General features: G+C 32.8%; 3 protein-coding genes and 1 long non-coding RNA gene across 13 annotated transcripts; 2 read left to right on the forward strand and 2 right to left on the reverse strand.

The window, feature by feature from the left end:
• Window positions 1-12: 12 nt before the first annotated feature.
• Window positions 13-1,692, forward strand: LOC143183801 (protein FRA10AC1 homolog). Of its 2 annotated transcripts, XM_076385533.1 has the most exons (5): window positions 13-124; window positions 199-421; window positions 797-965; window positions 1,034-1,193; window positions 1,265-1,692. In XM_076385533.1, the coding sequence occupies exons 2-5, from the start codon at window positions 315-317 to the stop codon at window positions 1,570-1,572; spliced, it is 744 nt and encodes a 247-aa protein (XP_076241648.1). In that variant the 5' UTR covers window positions 13-124; window positions 199-314; the 3' UTR covers window positions 1,573-1,692. The 2 variants fall into 2 exon arrangements, with proteins under 2 accessions (XP_076241648.1, XP_076241647.1); XM_076385532.1 differs by having other exon boundaries at window positions 13-421.
• Window positions 1,693-2,986: 1,294 nt separating this feature from the next.
• On the reverse strand, window positions 2,987-22,712 carry Nt5b (5' nucleotidase B). 6 transcript variants are annotated; one of them, XM_076384199.1, is made up of 10 exons: window positions 22,442-22,712; window positions 20,484-20,605; window positions 5,569-5,642; window positions 5,280-5,493; window positions 4,789-5,212; window positions 4,554-4,710; window positions 4,234-4,474; window positions 3,918-4,155; window positions 3,729-3,845; window positions 2,987-3,653 (listed from the first exon to the last, which is right to left on the reverse strand). In XM_076384199.1, the coding sequence occupies exons 1-10, from the start codon at window positions 22,619-22,621 to the stop codon at window positions 3,486-3,488; spliced, it is 1,935 nt and encodes a 644-aa protein (XP_076240314.1). In that variant the 5' UTR covers window positions 22,622-22,712; the 3' UTR covers window positions 2,987-3,485. The 6 variants fall into 6 exon arrangements, with proteins under 6 accessions (XP_076240314.1, XP_076240317.1, XP_076240315.1 ...); XM_076384202.1 differs by having other exon boundaries at window positions 2,989-3,653; window positions 22,328-22,460; XM_076384200.1 differs by lacking the exon at window positions 22,442-22,712 and adding an exon at window positions 21,701-21,751 and having other exon boundaries at window positions 2,989-3,653.
• Window positions 16,764-18,689, reverse strand: LOC143182890 (uncharacterized). Its single transcript, XR_013002533.1, has 3 exons — window positions 18,275-18,689; window positions 17,619-17,808; window positions 16,764-17,344 (listed from the first exon to the last, which is right to left on the reverse strand). It is a non-coding gene; the product is annotated as an uncharacterized LOC143182890 (long non-coding RNA).
• Window positions 21,464-26,408, forward strand: Secs (Sec synthetase). 4 transcript variants are annotated; one of them, XM_076384207.1, is made up of 7 exons: window positions 21,464-21,571; window positions 22,718-22,859; window positions 23,682-23,870; window positions 23,955-24,228; window positions 24,304-24,679; window positions 24,759-25,255; window positions 25,348-26,408. In XM_076384207.1, exons 3-7 carry the CDS (start codon window positions 23,757-23,759, stop codon window positions 25,611-25,613), a joined length of 1,527 nt encoding a protein of 508 aa, XP_076240322.1. In that variant the 5' UTR covers window positions 21,464-21,571; window positions 22,718-22,859; window positions 23,682-23,756; the 3' UTR covers window positions 25,614-26,408. The 4 variants fall into 4 exon arrangements, with proteins under 4 accessions (XP_076240322.1, XP_076240321.1, XP_076240323.1 ...); XM_076384206.1 differs by lacking the exon at window positions 21,464-21,571 and adding an exon at window positions 22,437-22,566; XM_076384205.1 differs by lacking the exon at window positions 21,464-21,571 and having other exon boundaries at window positions 22,670-22,859; window positions 25,348-25,657; window positions 25,879-26,408.
• Window positions 26,409-27,851: the final 1,443 nt, after the last annotated feature.

A 27,851-nucleotide genomic window follows, 5' to 3' on the forward strand; every position in this document is an offset into this window, starting at 1 on the left:
CAGTAGCACAAGTGATGCGGTTGTATCGTTGTATGTAACGCCATTTTTAAAAGCTGCTCATGTGGGAGTGTGGGACAAGAAAAATTTAAAACGTTTTTCAACTGAATAACTTCTCCAAACAAAAGTAATTACATACTAAAATTGTATAAATCTTCAGAGTGAAGAGATATATCCAGATTCTCGTGCATTTTATTACAGTTTAAGGAATTGATACGTACATCGTCTGATTTGTACATATCTCGATTGACATCTCAATGTTAAGCGTCAAAATTATATAGACAAGAGGAATTTGAGATCTTTGTTGATAAGAAAACATGTTTCCAGCATATGCTTACGCATCTGCTTATGATAGGCATAAGAAACTTATAAATGATTATTTAACCTTATACGGAGGTTCAGTGGTATCTTTAAAACGAGACACGTATGTTAAATTATTTAATTCATTTTTCTATAGCAAATTAATGTAATTTCACAATCTTTGTATATATTAGTATTTTTCGATACTTGTATCTTTTAATATTGATTGAAGAATGTTCCTGGACAACTTCTAACCCTTTGCACTCTGATGGTACTTTTTGAAACAATTGCATATTCTTTTCTGTAGCTTTGCTTTAAGATTAATAATTTCTAAAACTAAGAAGTAAAGATGAGAAATCTTGTAATCACTCTATTGTATAAAGTGCAAAGGATTAACAAGCATGGTATTGTATTTACATTAAAATAAATAGTGAAGAAAAATGATAACTTTATAAACCTTAAAATGAGCAGCTCTTGACGTTTCGGCCTGTGTTTCGAGGTCCCGAGACAAGACAGACTATGATGTGATAAAAGAGAACCATAGATTTCTTTGGGATCAAGATAATGATGTGCCAGACACATGGGGTGCTCGATTGGCAAAGAAATATTACGATAAATTATTTAAGGAATATTGTATAGCTGATCTAACATACTATAAACAGAACAAGGTACATTATTAACAAGATATATAATAGATTTTCTGAAATAAAATTCTAAAACTTCATGTTTTAAATAGGTTGCCTTACGTTGGAGGACAGAAAAAGAAGTTGTTGTTGGCAAAGGACAATTTGAATGTGGGAATAAAAAATGTGTGGAAAAGGAAGGACTCAAATCTTGGGAAGTCAATTTTGGTTACATAGAGCATGGAGAGAAAAAGAATGCTCTTGTAAAATTAAGTATGTAATTGTTTTCATTTTATAAACTTGATAGATGTAATTTATCACTGATTGGTAATATGTGTTTAAAGGATTGTGTCCTGAATGTTCAATAAAATTAAATTACCGGTCGCAAAAACGCGAAGCAAGAAAACGAAAAGCATTGAAAAGATTAGGAACAAATTTGGAAACACCTAGTAGTACACCTAGTAATGCACCTAGTACATCCACTGTGGATGTTAAAAGTGAGGAGGCAGAAGTTATATGCGAAACAACAACAAAACCTACTGATCAAACAGATAAAGATGAATCTACAATTTGGAAAGAAAAGCCAGCAGACAGTGCAGAGAAAACAAGAGAAGAAGAGTTCGAAGAGTATCTAGCAGATCTACTAATATAAAAGAAAAATATTCTTTTATGAATTAGTTTGATAACGTTATAAAATCTTTATTAAGGATGCAGTTGAACATATTTCTATACATAATACTAGTCATGTTTAAATAAATATAACAAATTATAATCTTCGTATTTTTATTTTAATTGATACATTATTCATATTCTACTGTTACAGTGTATGGTAACAAGACCTAGCATATATTTTTTTAATTTTTATACATGAGATAACTGTCGATTCATTTATGCTCTTATTTACTAAACAGAGAATTAATATTTCATATGAAAAAACTTAGCACCAACCAATGTGTGTATTGTGTATATATAAGTAAGTGTACATTGTATAATAAATAAATACAATTATTTACTTATTCTATAGTAGTCGAGAATTTTCAACAACCTTCGTAGTATGTATATCTTTAAAAATAAATTTCTAGCTTACTACTACTCGCGAAAAATGACCATTATGTGTAGCTTTTAATTTCTTTTAATATTATTATGTTTAATATTTGATGAATTAAAGAATAATACATTTTTATAACAATTCTTATTATTTTAAAATTCTATTAGTAATACAAGGCTATCTCAGATTTCAAAGATATTCCTACATGGACTCTTTCATTAAATTTTAAAACGAAGTATCAGTTTCAGTTTTTCTTAACTCATTTCAAATCCAATTGTTCTCGTAATCGTTATATACAACATTGGGTATTGTCTTATTTTTTTGAGATGATACTCGTTAAAATACACTAACCAATAATATGATTGTGTATTATTAATCACACGATAAAAATTAAGAATGTAGTTGAGTAAGAGCATATGTAATATGCATTCTTAATATAATATACGTAACAAAGAATTGATAACAACTCGGCTAATTTTTTACATTTTTTCAAAATTTTACCCTATAATGTTAGTAAGCTAAAATTTCATGTAAAAAGACTAGCCTAATACTCAAACTTACTCTATCGATATTTATAACACTTAAGATACATGTATAACAAGTTTAAAATGACAACTATATAGCTCGAGGCTAAGCGTATAAAACGTATGATACAAAAGTCGAATATTTCTATGAGAATACCAATTTCTTGTGCGAAAATCGTATATATTCAAAATAACACAATTAAATAATATTATTTTATTATCAATGAGCAATTAACTATTCTTCATTTGATTTACTTTTTTTTTATAGTATTTAATTTATGTGTGTATATTAATAATATTATAGTATTACAGTATAATATACTATTAATAATATTATAGTATTATAATATAATATTATTAATATGTAGTATTCTATTATAATATTATAATGTGTATATGTCAATTATATAAGTAATAATTTGTGATTTTATACAGAACTTCCTAAATCTCGTCAGTATAAATGTTTCTTTGTTCACATCTCGTTCTATGTATTAATAGAATTTAAATAAATATAGGGTTAAATCAATAATGGATATAGATTAACATGCACACTAATATACATAGCTGTTTACAATAAATTCATAATTTGCAACTTTTTAAGTCATATTATATGACGATAAATTGAGTTTCGATATATCAACACCTATATATGTATTGCATTAGTTTTGAAATATTTTTTTATGGGCAATGTCCTTACATTGAAAGTAATACGTCAGAATTTTTGTATTCTTTTTTGTATTAGTATAAACGTAGTCAAATAATATAAAAAAATACGGTCAAACTGAAAAAAACTGAAGTAATTTTGGTAAAATTATGCCAATTCTAATTTTGCATTATAGAACCAACTAACGGCAGATACTGTTAATTATAAATAACTGAATTTGAAGCACCGTTTATATAACGGAATTGTATAGTATAGATAAATATTACTAAATCGTTAAAAAAAATGTAGAAATGAGAAATAACGTAAAGAAATAACAATACGTTAATCATTCATTTACAATTTGCATTTCTTGAACATGATCTTACATGGTTTGCTTGCTTCTGAGAATCACTATCTTCGTCACTGCAATCTTCGTCATGTGTATGTGTTACATTACGTGGAGTTTCAGGTCTTGCGTGTGGTATTTGATTATTAGGGCAATCCACGAATAAAGTTTTCTAACAATTAAGAATATAAATTATTTAACATAATTATCAAGGTGTAAAGTAAGACAAAAAGAAAATAAAACTTACTGTAGGTCTGCTTGGCTCTTCTTCTTCGTCAACAAGTTTAAATGTCCGAGAGCGACTAATCATTGGCGTTTCCATCACAAATCTCTGTTCATGCGCCACTGTGCTCTCATGAGGCATCTGAATAGTATAAAATTAAAATAGAATGCAAGATTCAGAAGAAACGAATGAAGAATTTTTCGTTTAACTTACCAACATAGCGGGAGCTCGGAACATGTAGGAGAATGGATAATAGATCAGATTTAAGAATGTTGCTGCATAAAGATCAGCATATCTAACTACTTGACTACTGAAAAAGGTTTGTCTACTCCCGCTGCGAAATAGGGAGCCCATCATTCCATAAGACAAATCCATTTTGTGCGTAACATCTCTTATCGCCGCTCGAAGCTTAGAAATATCAGGTTTCTCTTTTGTGCTACTATCTAAATTTCTAAAGAAAATGTGAATGTAATACTATCCAACATTTCTACGATTTTTATTAATGTTTAAGAATTACGGTTTTACTTACTTATACATTTCTCCTAGCATCACATCTAAATTTTGTAATTCAGCAAATAATTGACATTTATCTGTCCAAACGTGAAGCTCTTGAACTAATTCAGGCACTATTAAAAATGTTCTCCACCCTCGAATTTTCTTACTTTTTAAAATATCACCAAAAATATGATCTCCGACATATAATACGTCTTTGCCCTTTGCGCCTATAAGTTCGGTGAACACGTCGCACGATCCTCCTGAGTAAACTTCACCTGTTTACAAAAAAAAATTTTAATATGGATTTGTAATAGACTGAAATTATACTAACGTATAAAAGCCACTGCTTCACACCTGTATGGAGCGGGCCTTTATGTGTTCCAAGTTTCAAAGCCCCAGTTTTTGTGTCTACTTGTCGTAAAATTGTACCTTCTCCAAAAAACAATGGTTTTCTTGCGTCTACAACGATGGTATCAAAATATGTTTTCCAATTTCTATGTGGTTCATCAGGCTGTAAAGGACAAAGTTTAAGTTTGCTAAAGTTGAATAAAAAGTACATTAAATATTAAAATTGCATCAAAGTACTTACTCTTGCTCCATGTGGAAAGTCAAACAGATAAGTCATAATTTTATCAGTAAAAACGTAATCGCTATTCGTTAAAAGGAACACTCTTGCTCCGCTTTCTCGAATCCTATTAAGAAACATGGGTAATCTTTCGTCCTTCTTCACATATTCGTCCAAATTTTCAATAGTTTTACTCTTGAGATCGCCATGAAGATGTATCCAGTCTACTGCGTTTCGAACATCCTGAAATATACTTTTAAAGCTCATTGTAAGCTCTCCTTCTTTTACTCCAGTCTTCTCTCGCGTGTATTGAGGAGAGTTAGTAAAAAAGTCTATCAGGCACGCCAGTAAATATGTTTCAGGAAGATTGAAGAGTGTATTGAGCACGTAAACCCTGGATTCGTCCAATTGTAAAAATTTATTTGGATAAAGCTCGTATACTTGTGAACTGAAACATTGTAAAATAAGTATTTGCAAAGGCTCCATGATATCAAAGTCACAATCATTCAACTTACTGCTTCAAAAATTCAAAGCCATGAACACAGACTAAGATGTTTCCATAGGCATCCACCTTCAACAAATTCCCATAAAGAGTGTCAAACCATAGCCCTCTCACTGGGAAACTAGGATCATACTCAAATGCTTTAATTTCTTGGGGATATCCCAAAGACACTAGACGATCCTTCAACAATGTGAAACCCAGTTGCTCATATTGTGGTGATTTGTATTCTAAAATATTTGACATAGAAAAAATGACAGTGTTCCATAGAAATAATGTATGTCCTATTAGATAATGCAATTTACCTGCCAAAGTGTAGTCCATATCAAAGCCATAGAACTTGATATTTTCTAAATGAAGGCTACGGTTGACAAAAATTCTGCAACACAAGTGAACAAATGAAATTTAATAGAAAACACTCATATTTATTACCATTCAATAACATTTAATATAAAAAATACAGATTAAGTATTTGTTTTTTTCCCATTTTGAAAAGCTAGAGATTCATCATTAAGAACATAAGAAATTCAATTTTATATCATATCAACCTATTGACAGCGATATTTCGTGTTCTAATAAGTGTTGAATCCTCTCCAAAATCTTCTGCGACAACCAATGAAATTTGCGGCAGCCTCATAATATCAGAATCGCTAAGTTTTCGTACTGTTGGCACAGAACTTCGTGAAGTAGTCATTTTTCAAGTAAAAAATATTTATAATGTTACAAAAAGAAGTAACTGTATCTTGTCATTTAAAACTAAAAAGATTTCAAACATTTAAAACATATGTACAAATATAAAGAGGGTTCGAGACATTTTTATTTCAATTGTTATTATCGATCAAATGCTTTTCCTTTTTTTTTTAAGCGATAAAAGCTGTTCACCGAGTTTAAAGTATCAGTTAATTCTTTGCTACATACATTATCGAATATATTTTCTTTATACGCTGATAAATCCGTAATTAATCGGCCGTAAAGCGATAATCTTTACGAGATCGCAACTTTCACTTTTAAAAATTATTGCGCCAATTATTTAGATGTCTTGCAGTAACAAACATTCCGCAATTGTTATTGCGATTACATAAAAATCGAGATAATGATAAAGATTATCAGACACGACTGTTCAAATACGCGTTTCGATGTTGAATTATGACGACAGTGAGCGTACATGGTCGAAGATTAATATTATGCAACACGATAATATTACGATACAATTATAAACTTGAACTATTTATTAGAAGCTTACAAAAAGAACAATAGTAATGTGACCAGAAGGAACAAATAACGAAGGCGGTCTATTAGACAGGAAAAGATTTATTATACCCATCAGTTCCACTTATGAAAAGAATGATAGATGTTATCCGGTCAATAATTACATCGATTCATATCTTATTCATGTTTCAGCAACTACATAATGTACAATTAACGCCATAATCAATTAAAATAGACATTATGTATTCGTATCAGGGTAAAATAACAACGATAACTTGTTTCAACATTTCCCATATATTTATACTTGTAAAACGTATGTAACACTATACATTTACTATCGGTTCATAGTACAAACATATCACTGCATCAGATCGCTTTAATGAGCAGAGACACGTATCTCACACTTTTTTATTTTTCATTTAATATTCTGTCACGTTATAAACGACACTTACAGAAGCTACATCATATTAGCGGAGGCTAGATTTATTTCGAATCATTAAAATAAAAACTTAACGAGAATATCGTTTGATTTTATATTCTTCGAACTAAATAATAAAATTTGTAACGCATAGTAATGATACATATTCATTCAGAGAATGATTGTAAGCTGTATGTACGTATGTAGACGACTTACTGTCTGTGTAACGAGAGATTTCTAACACAAGAAGGACTTACTCGTTTTGGACGTTGCATCGCGAGTTCATGAAATTCGTAGCCGCTAAGGCGTCGTCATTAGCATCCTTCAGCCACATTTTTGACTGTTTTCAAATACTCATCGGCACCTCTTGATCTATATGCGTACCTGTTAGTCGGTAATAACAGTTTCGGTAGAAATGGGATTGATAAAAGATGAAAAAACGGAGAAGTGCGTGAAATTCAAGCGAAAACGAAATGCTAGATGATGTCATACGTATTCTTGAAATTTCAATAGTCGAAAATGACTCACGAAATTGATGCAACATTCTGAGACACTATGTTCGACTTTCCTTGTATGTACATATTTTTAATTAACTTCAGTGACACGATAATGTATCCTTACATGCTTAGATTTATTTTTAATTCTCAACCCATTATTTCTTTCATAGATTCAAATTTTGTAATTGGTTGATTTAGTTGTACAGTGGCAGAGAAAAATAAATAAATTATGGAGTTTATGTTATATGGAGTGAGGAGATATAATTCAGGAGATATATCCAGAATAAACGAATCTTACCAATATAACAAAATATTTACTATAGAATTTATTTGAGCTCGTGTGTACAAAAGCCAATTTTAAACTTTCTGAATCACTGTGTTTCTCTACAATTGGAAAAAGGGTATTTTCATCAACGCATCACATTGATCAAAGTATCTGTTACAATTTTAGATTACTACAAGCAGAAACAGGTGGCATTAATCTTTGTATATTACGCAAATAATCATCACATATAAGTACACAGTTTTCACTTACCATACAATACTAAAACAAATAGGAGCTTAAAGAATGTAGGAAACTGGTTTCTCAAATTAGCTTACGTACCATCAACTTGAATCCTTCTTTCTAGATTGTTTTCCCGAAAGAGCATTAAGATTAAAATTAAGTTTTAAATGAAACCGACTCGCACAGTACACAGAAGTTACATTTCATGCAGAGACAATGGATCGTCGAAGATGTAACCGTGCATAAATTCAATTTTGTTCGATCTAGTTAATGCACACAGAGTACTGGAATGTAACTTACAATGAGAAGTTTATTAACAGAGTTTTAAAAGAATCGCGCATGAATAAACCCATGTATCTAGTCTATGTCGCAATAGTGACCAGGGTGATGGATTGCCAATGAGGTTCTAATCAAGAAAGCGTTGTTTTTTGCACCGATAACAGTACGCATCATTATTCTTTGCTGCAGGATTCAACTTTAGACATAGACTTTCAAATCAACATTTACTTGTACAGTAGAACCTCGATTATCTGAATCCCTGTTGTCCAAATTCTGCATTATCCAAACACTCTTATATCGAATTAGTTCGAATAATCGAGATTTTACTGTACTACATTACTAAAACTCAAAGATATAAGGAAGTCATTTCCATCATACATTTGCTTTTGTTTAATCTTTCTTTCATATTTAAGTAAGAAAATATTCCGCATTATGTTGAATTGTGGGTGCGTAACGTATGCAAATGTAATGAAAGAAAGCATATCACAGAGATTTAGTGCAAACTACGCGGAAGAAGATAAAGATATCCGAAAAACGTAACATCCTATATCGTAATCTTGCAAGGATAAAACTATCTGAAGAGAAAAAGATCTGTCTATAGTTCCTCGAGCAATTTACCAATCAGGATTCTAGTTCGAGTGATAACACGAATCAAAGGAGTTCAGAAGCAACATAACTGTTTGAAGGCCAATGTCACACACGTACTGTTCCACAAGGCGGTATCTATAAGGCGGTATTCTACAGTTATTTATTAACATTATCTTGGTCAATGTAAGTACTTGTACAAGACAGATTAACTAAGGGTTAATCTTTGATATAATCTTAATTATATGATTTATTAAGAATCATATAATTTGAATGACCTTTTACTAGACTATTTAAGTTTAAGTCTCAAATTTTTGTAATGAGACTTTTTCTTATTTCATAGGTTTATTTTGCGGATCATTAAATATATATGTAACTAGACACAACAAAAAATATAAAAAATTTATACGAGTATTTAGGAATAAGTAAGAATTACAAGTTCCATTCACTTCAAATTTCAATCAAAGAACTCACTGCTATTAACGTCCCCGAAATTGATAAATTCGAAACTAATTACTGTCTGTTTAGAGCAATACAAATCGTCAAGCTATATTAAGACCAATTTAATGATATATTTAGTTCTTGGTTTCACGATTAAGTTACATGAGACCCTCGTGGATTACGGAACATTCGAAACGCGATGCCAACGAAACGAGGAAACCAATTGCGTGTATGCACATATCACAGTGCGTCTTACTGTAAAGAACTGGAAGTTCGTAGTTCCATAGAATGATCACTATCAAATCAAATTTTACTTTAAACACACATTGTCTTATTTTACATTTATTTCTGACGAAGTAAACATAATTGCACAGATATAATTGCACATAACTTTAACGTAGCCAGTCTGCACTTTACTGATTACATTACCCGCGTCACTGAAGTTTATCATCTCACAGATAATGACAAATGCCCGCGGAACAATGAATCATACGTACTTGCTTCTCAGTATCGATTGCCCTTCAATTTAAATTTAAATGAATCTCAATAAATCGACGTGAAAGAACAATCCACCTGCTGCTACTTATCGTTTTGTTAACTGTTTTAATACACTTTGAGGAACTTTATATATTTAATGTTCGTTTTTCTTTCTTTATTTTTAACGTTACTCCAAACGCTGTTCCTTGGGATCGCAAGGAATACAAAAAATGTTCACACTGGAAACCAAATAGGAAGCATCCGACGATACACGTGAAAGTCGCGTGACAGAAAAGTACGACGTGTCTTGCTCGATGATCAAACGTCAACTGATCCTTGACTTGCCGAGCAACCGGTTAATACGCGCCGATAGGAATTAATTCTCCGTCTTCCGGACACAAATCCAGCCTACCACATATCATCCTTTGTTTCGCTTTCTACAGAGATTTTTCTCGGTCATCCAACCTTGCCACTGATGCACCTAAAGTAGGTTGAACAACGTCTAAATGAAAAAGACAGTATGTTATTAAAATCCCAGGGTCACCGTCTGTCGCTGATTTTGGCTCGTAACATTAGTTGGTATTTAGAAATAAATTGAAAGAGAACGAGCCACGGTTCGCGCCAGAAGTGACCTATGAACCTTCATCTGTCTTGCGCAATAATAGCGTTAAGATCCACATATTGTCAACTTTTCGCCACTGGTTACATATACGAATACCTTCTCTATTTTTCCATCAAGGAAATTTCAGAATAGCTGCTAATAAATAATTTTAGGAAATTTCGTGTGAAATGTGCTGTATAAATGTTGTGAATTTTACAGAATATTTGAATTTTTCAGTTTTCCTAAATTGAGGCAAAATTGGATGAGTAAACATTCAGGTAGTAATATGAAGCGATATCTTCTTTGATACACATAAATTATACAGCTGCGTTAAAACATTAATGAAGAAGTTTCAATGACACGCAAGTGTCAAATGTAATGCACAATTTTATCATTAGCCCACAATTACTAGAACAAGCAATGAAGCCACAGTTCATCCTTAGAATACGAACTGTATTTAATAACAGTATTATTAAATATTACTATTCTCATAGTACCATTTTATTAAAATATTAGTGTTTCATATTGCTACCAACTGGCCACTTTACTTTCTGTCATTATATCACACTCCAAAACCCAATACAGGGACTTAAAGTCTCACTAATATGTTAAAATTACAATTGTTATACAATAAGCTACCTTCTTTATTTCAATCTCTTTCTTTATTTTAAAACTCTTTATTTCAAAATCAGAAAGTAAATTAAGGTAAATAATATTTCATAATATTAAATAATATTAAGGTAAATAATAATATTTCATTTTCAATAATTCCTAAATATGTCAGTATCGTGTATAACTAAAACCCATGGTGAAAAATAAATAGTTCAATGGTTTTAACGATCACAGGAGCATTCCTATTATCAATTTATTCGAGCGGACACGTAGCTGCGTAGTAAGTGAACCATTCCGTGAGGAATTCCGCCTCGTTAAGTTATCATCGCGTGCAACGTTGAGCAACAGGTGTACACTTATTGCACTTATAAACTTTCGTCTGTGGGGCAATTTCGCAAATAAACTCAATAACAAGGTGTCCAAGGCACGAACCAAGGAATACCCAAGCGCACCTTGTGGCGCCAACGAGATCGTAACTTTCGCAACTGCCACTTCACGGAAAAATCTCATCTTGCAAGTTATTCGGCGCGTGAAGTAATGCACCCGTGAAACTATCGTTCATATTGCATCATTCGTATCTTTCTTTGCCGAAACGGTGAACTTTTATCGAAAACTTCAGCCTCGCTTTCGTGAACTGAGAAGTGTTTAGAGTAAAATCGCTGTGTGCTGACCTTTACTGTGCCCCCTCTTGTATTTCTACAGATAGCAAATTATAGCAGTTTTAAACTGAAAATATTTAATACAAAGAGAAAAACAAATATTTTCAGTTTGATTATGCTACAACTTGTTTTATATGGAAATAAAAGAGGAGTAGAGTAAATGTCAGCACACAGTAATTGGTACCTTTTCTTATCTTTCCACGAGTCATTCAGGCGCGATGATTTACGCAGGTGGGATGCGATTCGTCGAACGATTTTCGTATTATCACGCGTAGCCATCAATTACGCTTTAAACGCCTATTTAATTTTTATCATGCTCAATCCCATGCAATGCTCGGACAAAACTGGCTACATTGCTTTTGTGTCTCCGATGTGGGCTGAGTCACGTTACCTTCTGTATTTAGTTCGTACATGGGAACTTCTTTGTTACCGACCTAAAATTAGACCTCCTGAATTCGACCTTCCGTTGCGATACAACCTAGATTTTATCGGAACTTTCGACCCAGTGTTACGTAATCGTAAGTGATTGTCGATAGAAATTGTTTGGAAGGAAATCTTGAATCGTGCTTAGACAGACTATGCCTGCAGTGTTTTGTCGATATAGGATCACTGACGAGCTTATAGCATAGGACGTTTTTAAGAACTCATGCTTACAGTAGACACTTTGCTCTTTTCGATGTGTGAGCGAGTGAAGATTAATAATTTAATAGAAAATGTAGAATGAAATTTGTTAGAGGCCAGAAAAACAGTACTAGTTAATAGACTTAACATTTTTCTCGTCTCTTCGTATCCCTCAAGTGTCTAAAGTTCTAGAGTTCTAGACACTTGAACTTAGTAGTTACTCCAAAAAAATTCAAACTCAGTTTTAACACGTTCAATCAATTTTTTTCAAATTTTTAGACTCCTTCAATGCAAAATATATTATTAAAACCAAGGGTATTTCACAGTTGAAAAGCTAACATATGTATTTATCAACTTAGGCAAAGTTCTAACTATACCTACTAAGGTTCCCTAAAAATTGACAAATTTTAAGGTCTACTTATGGGAAATATTTCCAGAAAATATTACCAATTAAAAAGTATGGGTCACCTGTGACCATCAAGACAGTGAATATATTATCAAAAACCAAAGGTGATATAAACAAATTTGATGCCAGATTTTCAATTTATTTTTCCATCCAGAAATTTCAATAATACCAATGCATTGCTAGTAATTTAATCTATTATTCCACTCTTACGATTATTTAAATTAGCAGTGCATCTGTGTTAGAACTGAAGATGTTTGTCTCTATTTCTGGATCACCCTGTACTGTGGGTGGTAACATACTATAGGTAAGAAGTTCTCGAGAAGAAGAGAGCAAGATGAACGAATTTGATATGAGATGCTTATCGATCGACACAGAGGAATAGACAGTGAGACTGAGAACGGTTGTAAGTTACGCGAAGTTTACTTCTCGAGCTAATTTCCGGCCGTCATAATAGATGTTAAGCCAGCAGAGCTAGATAGCTTGTTTTAATTGCTCTAACGTGAACTTGTTTCGCACGCTGGTTCGCGATATCGACTTTCGGTTAAGTCGGTCAAGCATCGCTCGAGGATGCACATCTATACGCGAATCACTGTGCTAAGGTATGCATCGTCTACACTTTCACTCTGACTATTTATTCGTGATCTATATGTGCTGTGTCACAGGCGTTGCAGTAAGAGAGTTACGTTTGAAAATGTGCCGTGTTTGGTGTCTTGGCGACAAATTCCTCATAGATGTGCGATAAAATAATAGAGAAGACCTAAGAACTTTTGAACAACTATGCAAAAACTAAATTGAAATTTGAATCAATAGAACTTTATTCTGTGGTTTCAGATTAGAATTATTTATAAAAAAAAGAACATTTATTGAAAGTGTATTACTTTTTTTTTAATCTTACTTATTAATAAGAAAACTTTTAAAAAAGTTCTTTTATGAATGATTTTAATCTGAAAGCGCAAAAATAGGAACAAGTTCCCCATATTTACAATTAACTTTACAATTCTGTAAACATTAACTTTTTGAGCTCTTGATTATGATTTTGGGAAACTACAAGCCATCACGTTTTTGATAATAGTTTTTTCTTTCTTTTTCCTTGATAGAGTCCACTCGATTTTAAGCAGTTGACGAGTGGCAACTCGTCTTTATCAAATTTTGGTATAGATAACGTCTCTAAAATTGCTGACGCTAACATGTACGACCTATCGATTTATATTAATAAATATTAGTTACCAGAAAAAAGGTGTAGTTTTCTCTTCCACCCTTTTTACATTTCCCTTTATATTTTTTAAATAAATAATTCTTTTACTGATATTTTTCTACACTCTTCATCTCATAAAATGTTACAACTGCACCCTCGGCAGTAATATCAATATTATGTAATCGTAATGAACACATTATTTGTTTTTGACAAAGTATTGCCTTTCTAATACAACAGTGTTTAAAGTTTAAAATAACCCGGGTTATCGACAGAACTTTATTTATTGATCAAAATTATTCACTGCAGTGAAATTCTCAGTATCTGAGAGACTCATCTTCTCGTATCTGAGTGCAGTTACGCATCATCTTCTACAATTTTATGTAGTATCCCTCATCGAAGAAGGAAAATGAAAGCTGGGAACAAAGTTAAAGATAGTGAAGGGTACTAGTATTTTCCTAGTATTTCACTAGTGTGCTGATAACAAGCAAAGGGAGTTTAACAGATTATCACGATATTGGGACGAGATTTCCATCGTTTTATCATGACGTGTTTTTGAATTCGTTATAGGAATTACAGAGGAGGAGAAGAAAACAAACAAAATTAAGATTATCGCGCGAATCGTGGTACTGACTACTGACACGCGCCTACGACTTCTTACTTAGGACACGGTATAGGCTAAAATTAAATTCTAAACATAACTAAAAGCACAGTCCTTCGTGGCTTTTTGATTTGTTTCAGCAACCAGACGCTGAGTAGTATCAATGAATTACACGTGCTCATCATTGTCACGTTATAATTAATATATGTATATTCGATTCTTGACGCCATGGTCTCCTGCCAATTACCAAAATAAATTCCATCCATAATTCTCATGCAAGGAGACCATTTTTTCTGTGATAGAGTAATGATATATTACATTTCTATGTTACAGAGGACAAAATTTAGTACTTAAAACAATCAAGTTACATTTTCTTTGAAATTTAAAGAACCTTCTTTTGTATGTCACACAATATTTAAGTCAGATTTCTGTAATGCACATGTGACTACATTTTCCTCAAAGCTATGCATACAAAATTGTACAACCCTGCTTTGCCATAAGCTCTAGTCTATAGTAAGGGACACACTTCTGAGATGCAAATTATGTGCATAGTAGCTCATTTTGGATCCCTCATAGCAAGGAGTTCTTATTGAAAATTGCATTCATATGAGATGGACACAGAACAGGATATCCTCGTGCACAGTAGAATAAATAAAATAGGTAAGGCTCGTTTTACTAAAAACTAAAGCTCTAGACTTCCCTTTAATAATTTAACACAACACAATTCCCTGATTCCCAAACTGGTTCTTCCTGTCACACGCGAAATTCGAGAATATCAAACTCGTATTAAGTTACACAACATATTTCCCTCTGACATTTAATTCATTTCGCCGTATTTTCCGGAAATACGATCCTCCAATCATTCAGATGCTGTACTTTTGTATGAACAAAGAGGAAGTGACGATCGATCACTTGCTGACGATTAGCAAACACGTTAATCCGCCCTATCGAGTTGGCCATGAAAGGACATATCTCTGAGAACATTAAATTGCTCAAAATGCGTCATATTTACAGAGAACAATGGAGCTTGACGCGTTCCAGCGCATCAACCAGAGACGTTGGGACTTGGCTGCGTCATAATTCAACAGCGTAGGCTGCATCATTCAATGCGCAATGCATAATCTCATTGTATGTACTTTGTCTTTTGAAATAGGCGAAGGATGCTCTTGGTTAACACACGCAACGCTAACTAAACAATTTTTCTAAACTCACCACGTCCCTTCTGCAAATAGGTAAGTATATGTTGCTATAATTAATTTTCACTAAAAGCAAAATCAAAATTATTTCCAATTCTAGTTTATTTTAGTGAATAGCTGTTGTTTCGCTTACTGAGCTTTCTCATTTCGTTATCGATTTCTAAATATAATTCTTATAAAAAAGAATTATCTCTAAAATCAGAACATCACGATACGACCAATGTTTTGCAAAAGATTAAGGCTCCAAGATTTTCAAAACATTCAAATTTTGTAGATTTTTTACTTCAAATGATATTCAAAGTATTTGCTGACTCTAAAGTCGTTGCGCCCTATGCGAGGGCTAATTAATCCATAATTAAGGAAGGCTAGGATACTTCATTTTCTCGAGCACGTGTTCGCTAGATGGTAAGGAGGACGCGCGAAGATCATGAAATAGGACAGATCTTTCTCTGTCCCAGGCGTGTTCCATTTTCCAAACTAGCTACGCGTGAACGAGCACGTAAGCTCTAGCTTTCAAGCAGCTTTTTCAGAGGCCACCGTCTGGAACGTGTCGTACACGAAATACGCTCAGAGAGGCACGTAACTTGGGCATATCATAGCATTCCAGGTATTCGATTCGACTCTATGGAATTCGAGTTGGAGGCTCGAGGAAGACGTTCAGGATCGACCAAGTGTAAATTCGTCTGATCGGAATCGACTGGAACGATTCTACTATCGCTGACTCGAGTTTGTCGCTTAGAACGTAGTCATTCCTGAATTCAAATCAGTCGATCGCATAAAGAAATTGCGACATTCTGTATGTTGCAACATGTTTAATGTTTTTGTCCGTATTCGCTGAGATATCACGTTGCGCGCCGTTTATTTTTGTCCTAGTTATCGCGGGGGGTCTCGATGCTTACAATAAGCAAAGATGATGAAAAAGCATGCAGAGTGTCAGAGAACTGACGATGCAACTTACAGAGATTACACACAAATGGCCAAAGGCAGCCTGAATCTGTATTGTCTCGCTTTTTCTAATTTCGATGAGTTCCTCGCGAAGAAGTATTAAATGACCATGAAAGTTGTCGTTTTTGAAGTTAAAACGTCGCTTTATATTATAATAAAATCAGAGTTTTATAAAAATGAAATTTGCAAACACTCTTCTCATTGAGGAAGAGTATTTTAATATGAATTGGAAAACAAAATTATTCTATTTAAAAAATACAAGCAATCTGTAATTTCAAAAGCGCCAGAATTTTACAATATTTAATTTTCTGTTACTCGTGTATTAAGAGATACGCTCTTTGAATTATCAGTTCCTGAAGAGTACACCGAACTGTTCAGATGCGAACGTGGCAAAAATCAAAAGGATCAAGATCGAGAGATAACGGGATCTTAATTAATTAGACTTTCTTGTACTTGTACACGCTTTTGAAAGACATCGCACGGAGTGTCGTCTGATAAGATCAAGAAAATACGTTCAGTGCAATCGATTTAGCGCGTCAGATAACATAATTGATACATTTGTAAATACATATATCTATGTATTGTATTATATATCTATGAGTTCTACACCGAAGGACTGCAGTCGAATCAAAATTGGTTTTAACGCATTTCATAAGACACTGATATACTCTCAAGGTTGAATTTGCCAAGATTTGTTCACTCGTTACGAAATACATATTTCCCTTTACGATAAATATTTTCTCATTTAATTCTTCAGAAATTGGCTAATACTCGAGACATTCTGTAGGCACTTTACACGGTGCAGAATATTGCGGATATGCGCGCGCGCGTTATCATCTAAAAGAGGGAGAAAGGGAATATAAAAGAAAAGGAGCACAGCCAAATTCCTTGGAGGAAAGAATTAAAATCATGAATAATTAAATTCCCAGAATCTCCGAATTCTCCTCTTTGCATCATTGGCGCTGTGTTTAATAATTAACGTATGTATGCTCTAATCGAAAGAATCAGTATACTGTACCACACACAATTTAGCAGTACGTATAATTATTACATGGAGTTCCACAAATATTCATCTGCCAATAATATCCAAAACGAAGATACAAAAATTTACCTGTGACCTAATTCACGTTTATCTGTTCGTATGCCATAGTAGCCGCCCTCGGTGTAGCTTTCCAGGTCTTGCTCGCTACGATCATTCCTGGTCATTCTTATCTCGGGATCGAGATCGAAGCCTAGCATCGACTGACAATAGGATTCCCTGTAGAAGATGTTCGACTCATCCGGGAATCGGACTTTGCACCCTGCTCCAAACATTCAAGTGGTTACTGGCCGAAGCCTAGTCAAAAGCAAAAGTTCGAGGAACACGGTAACGAGACAATAAAACGACAATTTATCGTGAGACAGTAATTCTTCCTTTTATCGTAACCAATTAATATCAAGCTTGTGACGGTAGATTAGCTCAGAGATCCGAGAATTGCAAGAAATGTTAAAAGAAGCATCGTTGAGCTAGTAGTTCTAATTTCAGAAGGCTATTGCAACTAGATGTCACGTTAATTATGATATCGAAATCGCGAGGACAGTCTAAGAATCGCGAGAAATGTTGAAAGAGACATCATCGAGCCTACAGATTCTAATTTTAGAAGGCTATCGCGGTTAGACATCGCGTTAACTACAGAACCGAATTTCGTGGCGTTTCGTATAGAAAATGCATCCCGTATCGCGTGAAACCTCGATAAGAATGAAATGAATACGGAAGAAGAATGTTACCAGCTTTGGATGGCGATGTGGCCAGAGTGTCTACGCTTCGACGGCTCATTATAGGACATTCACAGAGTCACTGGTCGGGAGATCACGGTTGATAATCACACCTTCGTTGACCGAGCTGCGCGAACGACAATGATATAATGACCGTCGTATGAACATTTTTCGATCATGTACCGAAGCAAACAGCTATGACGGGAATGTGGACCGAATAGCAACAACGATAAGGAGGCTGCAGGGGTCATTCGCGCAGTGATAGGAAAGAAAGAAGACTCGTGATACTCGGCTGATGTTGCAAATAGTGGATTCAGTTCAGTCGACGGAGGAACGTGGGAGAATCGAGAAATTTCCACACAAATTCGTGTTACAGTGTTATCTCGCGGTAAGTTCGTTGGTGGTGAGTTTAGAACACGGAACGCTGTTTTGAAATCAACTTGAGTACCAGTAACTTACTTTTTACTTGAAGATGGGTGAAGAAGTATGTAAATGCAACCAGCATCTGAGTTAAGGAGGAAACTACTGTGAGAGTTTTAAAAAAAATGTTTGGTTAAAGTATTAAATTACAATTCTCAAAAACGACAAAGTTACAGATGCAATGCTCATAAATGGTCGTTTTGAACTTTAAACCTGTATTTCCTGAAACCACGTTTTTGTTTTTTAAATCTCGAAAATATTCTTTATTTTTAGTCGCCACAGTGATTTTTCCTCTTAAATTACATCAGAAGAGCATGAAATTCTCTTTTGACTTCTATTCTATTTTAGTGCAGGTATAATGTAACCTTTTTCTACGATTAATCGCCTGACATAAGTTAACTCTATTTTGACGTAATGTAACTCAGTGTATTTTTTAAACAATTTGGTTCTTAGTCAAGATATAAGGAGTTTCTAAATATAAATAATTAATAATAAAGCATCATCGAAATATGCTATTAAATGTATCTATGGATCCTATGAAAGCAAGTGGAAAAGTACTTGTGCGATTCAAAATAATGAATTGTTTAGAATCTAATGACCAATCACAATTACAGTGAACTCGTTATCAAAGTTCCACTTTGATTTCGCCGAAACAACCAGTGGTATTTATGTTATTAGACTACAAAGAAGCACTTTAACGATGATTGTTACACAAGCAGAGGCTTTCTTTCTCGAAATGCCTTAACAGTTCGAACACTGACTCGCATAATGACCGAAAAAGTAATTTCACGAAAGTGAACTCTTATCGTCGAAGTATTTCGATAAGTCACGTTAATGGTATCACGTCGTCAGTTTTTCCACTGCCAAACGCTGTAAACATTAAAACACTCCTTAGAGGAGATCGTCAAGATTAATTTGTTTGTGATAAACGTTTTATCGACGATTCATCACTTTATATATTAAACTCTTGTTAATTTTTTCCAGACACGATAGACTTCTTTGAGCTGTGCTTTCGTAATTAAACCTACAGCGAAAGAATCGTCAGAACTTTAGAATACATAATGTGATTGTGTAACAAAACAAAGCACTCTTTCGCTTATAAATCAACAGAAAATTGGAAAGGTAATTTTTCCAATCAAATAGAAAACAGTAAAAACGAATGATAAATTCAGTCGCAGAATTCCTAAAACATTCTCGACTCAGTGAAAATATATTAAGCTGAAAGAGTTATTTTCGAACATTATGATTGAAACGCTTCTGACAATGCGTAGGCTGTGTAAATGCTCTTCACGATTTCATGAATTTCATAAAATCTTGTGCCCAGCACATCTCGTACGTTTTATCAATAATTATTAAAACAGAAACAAATGTAGTATTGACAAAAGCTCCCCATTTTTATTGTATACATTAAATACGCCTTCGTTTCTTTTTAAATTTTCGATTCATTTGTTTGAATATAATTACCTAATTATTACAAATACTGTGTGAGTAATATTTTATAACCAACAATATCTAAGTATAACTTGGATGTAAGTATGTATATTTCAGTAACATATCATCATTTTCGCAAATTATGATGAAGACTTACATTTTATCATTACTTCGATTATAAACTAATTCTTAATGCATTGTAATTTCCTTTTCCAAAATTCAAAATAGAATAAACAATACGATTTACATGAATAAGTATTAAATATTTATTGTTTTAATGATATTTTTCTATTTAATTGATCCATTTTACAATTACACTGATTATTAGGTTAAGAAAAGAAATAAATGAAAGCAAAAACCTGGCACTAACCTTTGACTAGCTTGTCGGTACCATTTTTTAGTCCCGCTGGGGTCATTTTCGTATTGAGGTGTGGTAGGTGTGTTATTTTCATGGTCTCCGTGGGAATTACAATTTTCCAATTCCATGGTTACCTATAAAATTTTTGAAGAAAAGAAACTTGTCAATTCCTTGAAATATTCCACCCCACTTCAGACATTTTTCTAGCGAGCAAAGGATACAAATATTCAAACAGAAAACAAGAAAATTGCTAGAATTGAAATCATTTTTCAACCATGAAAAACATCAAAATGTACGAGGATTAAAAATTTCTTATAAAATTCATCGTAAAAAATTCGTATCATTCTTTCCATTCATATAAAAAAATATAAGACAGATTGAATATTAATATAGAAATACTTCGTAAAATATGTATACTATGAAATCTCCATTTAAAAAATTATTTTGAAACACTCCATCATCTTCATTATCGTATAATCGTATAACATAATGGCACATTGAAAGCATCGAACAGTATCACTAAAAATGACACGTCAATACATTTATCGCATCGTAACTATCGTAATGTCTACCCCATAAAATCATTTTGAACATCGTTTATCGGTCAAGCTAATCATTGATACTAATCTGAGACAAGTTTCTTAAAACACAGAAAACGTGAGCCACACTTATTCTGAATGATATGAGAAAGGATTTTCATTGACCAAGATACTTGTGCATGGAGCCAAGCGTCACGATGAACTTTGCAAAATTTGTTAAGTTACGAAAATTTACACGGCCATTACATTGACACCGTGTTCACTAGATGCCAGAAGTAAGAGAACGTACCTACCTCGTTCAAACTCTTAAAAATATGTCAAAGAGTTTATATACAAATACGAAGAACACGATTTAGAATATTTTTCTCGTATAGGTTAAACACCGACAGACTATTCGGCGGCCTGTCATTTGAGCACTACTTCAACGCTGTCACACAATGTAAATCTCACCGCGCACTGGGGTCAATTCTCTGAATTGCGTTGACCTCCGAGGAGCAAGTATACCAATGCAGAAAATCGAAGTGTTCCTACGCTACTTTAAGTTTTACCGACACGTTCAGGGTAAACAAGTTACGACTACTCAACTATGTAACTGCACGATGAATCGCGACCATTACGAAACACGTTGAAAATTAATTTCAATTCGTAACATGATAGTTACACCTTCAGGAAATGAAAAACTGTACATACAGCTGAGGTACAGTCTGAACTACTTTTCACATCCATGTCGTTGCATATTTATTATAAATTGAATTAGTACCCGATAACAGTAATTATACGTGATACGGATAATGGGAAAGTGATAAAGCATTATGAAGCCTTACTTTATTTATTTATAACAATTTCTATGCAGACGTACGAAAAAAACGGTTACATAATTTCGTGCAAGACTGTATGCGAAGAACGAAGACGGCGGCAAATTGAAACGTTTAAATATTTCAACACGAAATTTTGCAAATTTGTTCAATATCACGAACCTTAAACAAATTTTTGCCAAACGACGAATAATTAAGAAGCTTCTAAATACTAACACAACAACTAGAATATTACATAAATTCTAAAACTAGAAAATATATAAATATAAAATTATGTTTGCGATGAGATGTAAAAGAATTTTCAAGTGACATTCGCACATGCACGACTCTATTAAACTACATTGATTTAACTAAATAAACGATTGAAGCTTATAAATGAGAAAGCCGATGCATATATTCGAAGCAAGACACCCTTGATCGATGATTAAAGTAGATTACGCAAAATGCAGGGTAATACGCATAAGAGTTAAAACGCATTAGATTCGTAGAACATACGACATACTTAAAGATCGGTGTCTCGGCACTACTCGACATGTCCATTTTTCGTATCAGCGTGTGATGATCGATGATTTGAATGGAAGGAAGGAGGAGGGTAATTAATCAGTAAATGATGCACCTGCCGGACAGTTGAGTTGCGAATCGCACGCGTATCGCTTTGACCTGTAAAGGCGGCGGACGAATTCGTTCGTAGCGCCGTGCGTAACCCGTCCGTCCGCTGTCGCCTGAACGCCATAATTCGAGGTAAAATCCCGTAGTTGGCAACTTTCGCGAATCTCCACGCGTTCGCGGTGCACATCGTGTGACCAGCAACAATCGAAACGCAGCCCCGAGGCCCCCGTGGCCAAACAATTACGTTGCATCCTCTCTATTGCGTAAAATTAATCCGATTTAGGTGACCTCGACGCGACATAACCTAACAACCTGTGCCTGTGCTGGCGATCCCGGATGACCGCGGCATCGGTCGTCCCTATATTCGCGAGACTTTGGTAGACGAACGTATGAAATTACGGCTTGGAGTCTCTGGAATGCGTCAGGTAGTGCATGATCGTCGATGCACCGCCACACGAATCTCATTAGAAGCCCAACCCATATTTTTCCACCTCTTATCGCTTGGTCCACCCTGCGAAACTGTGTCACTCGAAAGTCAACAATCTTTCTTCACATGTCCGATTATTTTAATGCCATTTTTGCGTTGTGTTACTTTCTTGTTGTACTTCTTTCGTGATCACTCGAAGAAATATAGTTTCGTTTTGGAATGATTGAGTAATACAAATATACATAACCTTTATCCGTGAATCAAACTGCAAATTTCAGTTTTCATTGTAAGATTTTTTAAGTGTAGATGTAGATGAATGATTTTGAATGACACTATTGTCTGTTATTCTTTCCACGATTTTATGTGAATGTTTTAGTTAATCTTGATTTATAATACTTTGAATTATGTAATGTTGTGTCTGAATAAGGTACTTTTCTAAAAGTGATTACATTTTTTAATATTTTACTGTGATATAGTTATAATTTATGTTCCTTATGTTGTACATGTATTTTTCTTTGATATTATATCAACAAATATGTATATAATTTTGTTAATAAATTTTGTTTTTATACGTGGAGATTTGTCTTTTATTTTCTAGAATACTTTTTGCATTTATTGTTTACTAAACACATTGGTTTTACTTAAAATTTTATCTATTTTATGATGAAAATATGTTTCTAAAAAATTTATAGAATAATTGTATCTAAAATTCATAACATGTTTATATAAGTTTATCATTCTTTTTGCATTCCATAACATGCATTTCATATTATTTATAATTTAATAATTATTCTAATGATCTTACATTAATTATTAAAAGCAATGGTATGCTGAAACATCATACTTCCTAACATTTGTGGCCTAAATATTTGAAAAAAGTGGGTAAATCAAGAAGATGAATAATCAAGCATTCAGTTTAGCAGAAAAGCTTATTCCTTCAACCTATGTACAACAAGGTTTAAATGCAAAGAAGACACGTGAAAATCTTATAAGACACTTCATTGAACATGTAAGTTTCTATTTACAGTTAGAGACTAAATATTAATAAATATAATATACAAATCTTACTTATAACAAAATTTCTTGTAAACAGCAAAAATGGCCAGAAGAAGGATGGGACGATGCAACAATAGAAGCATTCCTCTCAGATTTATCTCAAATGGATAGCAACAATTTTCCTTCTAACTGTAGCGTTGGAGAACGTGAAGCACGAATTATATCAAACATTGTTGCAAGGCGACACTTTCGAATGGGTCATGGTATAGGTAGATCAAGCGATTTGGAAGAAGTACAACCAAAAGCAGCTGGAAGTAGTCTAATGTATAAATTAACAAATGCTCTGGTACTTGAAGTTATTCGGTATATGGGTAAGGTTTACAATTATACTCTATTTAATGCAAATAAAAAAACGTCCAGATATTAAGAAAAACTTGTTGTTGTAGGCGTGAAGAGTATAGCAGGTTGTTTTTTATCACCAATGGCTACAGGAATGAGTTTGGTGTTGTGTATGTTGACATTTAAACAAGATAGACCACGAGCAAAATATGTTCTGTGGTCTAGGATTGATCAAAAGTCAAGTTTTAAGTCAATATTTACAGCTGGATTAGAACCCATTGTTATTGAAACCAAAATAGTTGGAGATGAAGTAAAAACAGATATGCAGAGACTTGAGTCTCAAATGACAGCTTTAGGTGAAAGTGTTGCTTGTGTACTTACAACAACTAGTTGCTTTGCACCAAGAGCAAGCGATTCTATTGATTCTATTGCTGCACTTTGTACTCAATATAACATTCCTCATTTAGTAAATAATGCATATGGGTAAGTGATCATATGTACATTCTAATGTTTTGTTTATTACATTGAAACACATTGTACATTGTATTTTATTTGTTAAAAGCTTACAGAGTACAAGATGTATGCATCTTATACAAGAGGCGTCGAGAAAAGGTCGTGTTGACGCTTTTGTTCAAAGTACAGATAAGAACTTTTTAGTACCAGTAGGTGGTGCAGTTATTGGTGCATTTGACAAAAGTCTTTTAGATCGCATATCAAAGATGTATCCAGGTCGTGCAAGCGCTAGCTCTATCATGGATGTAATGATAACATTATTAAGTTTGGGAATGGCAGGTTACAAGCAATTAATAACGCAACGTAAAGAAATGTACTCGTATTTGAAAGAAGAATTAGGAAAATTAGCAGCAAGGTATGATGAAAGGCTATTAGACACTAAAGGGAACCCCATATCAATAGGAATGACCCTACAGTTCTTGAATCATCATAATGGCTTGCAACGAGTTAATATGCTACGTTCAATATTGTTTCTACGTAATGTTAGTGGTGCAAGAGTAATAGCAGCTACGGAATGTAAACTTGTTGTTTCACACAAGTTTGAAGGTTTGTATTAAGTATATGGTAAGCACATTTTGATGCTTCAAAATTCGTTATATTCGTATTGGTAGATACTTAATTAGTTTATCTGTACTTAGGTTGGGGAGCACATAATAGTAATTATCCCATACCATACTTAACTGCTGCTGCAACATTAGGTATGAAGAGATCAGATGTGGATATATTTATACAACGATTAGACAAAGCTTTAACTAAAGTAAGAAGACATTCAGCTCCAGTTACACCCACAGCATCTCTTGCGGGATCTAGTATTAATGGAGATGCAGGAGGTGCTAGTGGACTTGGAGAATCTAGCACAGCTTCAACTAGCCGAGCAAGTAGTAAAGATAGTTTGAGAAAATGAACCGTAATCAACGCAACTGGCCAGTCGAACCAGTACATTAATTTGTAAGTAAATTATTACTTACAGTTAACACGTGTTGGATACCTCTGAAGAATACTTTACATTTCTCGTTTTTGTATTAAAATGAACATTTATGAAAATTGATATTTTTCTTATAAGGAGCTTCTCCTTTGAGTTGGCGTTTATAATTTTCTAAATTGCAATTGAATTATTTAAAATAATTTGACATATGCAATTAAATTCATTCCAATCAATTTCATTTTAGAAATTCACAATGAAGAATATATTTTACAGAGGTATATAACAAAAATATGAGCTGATTCGCCTGTCCACTTGCGTTGTAACATTTTCAATTCCCACAAAACAGGAAGGGAGTTCCATGCAAATGATATTAATACCTGAACATCAAAACTAATATTTGAGAAAAGGAAAGAATGATAGAATATTCTATAAATACATTTAAAAGTATTAATTCATAAGCGCTGGCCGCAAAATATTTGTTATACTTGTTCTCTGTTACAACATATATGCAATTACTTTTAAAATATATTTCAATATTAAATTTCTAATCTTTATTTTTAACGTTTACCTTCAGTTAATATCAATATGTGAATTAGTAGTTCAAATCACAAGTTGAGGTTTTTTGAAAAATTTGTATCGTTTCATTTATTCTTTGATTTGATCAGTCAGTATTATAGCATCATAGTTAGTTTTAATTAGTGTCATTACATTCGTGCATATTTGAAAACAGTTATTATTATATATACTTTTAAAATTTCAATCATAAATTAGCATTTCCCTTGCATGATTTATTTATGCTAAGAATTTAATAAAATAAAAACGAAGAATATTTGCTTTCACTTAGAACTAATGTAATTATATCGATGGTTATAGTAAAAGAAAAATATGTTATTACTTGTAAACAGAGGTTTATAGTAGATACAGTATTTGCTTAATCACACTGTTATAGAAAATATGTATGAAGATTAGAAGCACTATGAGTAACAAAAATATTTTCAAGATTTGTATAATTCAAATCCTTGTGAAAACAAGTATTCATTTATTTTAGTTTAATCGTGTAGTATTACTAATTATTTCCAATTTATTAATTTTCGAGTTTGAAAATTATATTTAATTATACTACATTACGCAGAATTTAATTGCATGTATATCCTGTGCATTAATTATATGTAAACTTTATTGTTATCAAACTATATTTCTTATATAGAATAATAGAGTTAATTGTTCGTAACTTTTAAACAAACAAAGATTACACAAGAAGAGTAGCACAAATTTGAATAAGATATTATATTGCTAAATACAATCATTTTTCAATCACGTGCACAAATTCTTGTGGAGATATATATATATTCCCAATAACTTGTACATGTGTAACGAAAAAATGTATACGTATAAAGCTTAATTTTTTATAATTTAATTTGTACTTATTAACGTACCGTTTCATCAGCTAACTCATATTTTTTTTCTAATTTTACCTCCAGATATTTATTTTAATATGTGAAAATAATTATATTTAAATTGTCTTCATGTACATTTTTTTAACATGGTATGATATTGTTGATATAATACTAATATTAGCTCAAAAAAAAAGCAATATAAAGTACTAAAGTCACAAATTATGTGCATTATTACTTTCAAGAAAGAAAATGCCAAAGATGGGAAATTTGATACATAATGAAAAAAAATTTATACTGTATTTTTAGTTTAAATAAGTAAATGTTTGCGTTTTTATAATACATTTGAGTAATTGAAACAAATTTTTTCATGACATTCTTAAATTAGTGAAACGTTACAGAATTATTCTGAATGAATCACAAATGCTATTGTAGGATATATTATTATAACATTATTTATAAATGAAAGACATGCATAGCAAGGACTATAAAAAATATTGTAGAACAATATATGGTATTATACCTTGTGTCAATGACATTCCCACATACATATTTACGTTTTAATATTATGTTTTGTTTATATGTTGGTTTATTATTAATTATTTAATTATCTCTTCACACCATAACTTAACATACAACTGGACAAGCTCATATTCAAGATATCCTGTCATGAGTGGTGTAACTGGGAAAAGAAATGTTTCTATGTACAAAACTATAGTGAAAATATAGAATGGAATTTTTTAAAAAAATTATGTAACAAAATTTTATTTTATATCTTCTATTTATTTCTGTAAATAGAATCACTTCTTTCTCAGCAGTATTA

Source organism: Calliopsis andreniformis, chromosome 9 (assembly GCF_051401765.1).
Source record: "Calliopsis andreniformis isolate RMS-2024a chromosome 9, iyCalAndr_principal, whole genome shotgun sequence".
NCBI classification, from domain to species: domain Eukaryota; kingdom Metazoa; phylum Arthropoda; class Insecta; order Hymenoptera; family Andrenidae; genus Calliopsis; species Calliopsis andreniformis.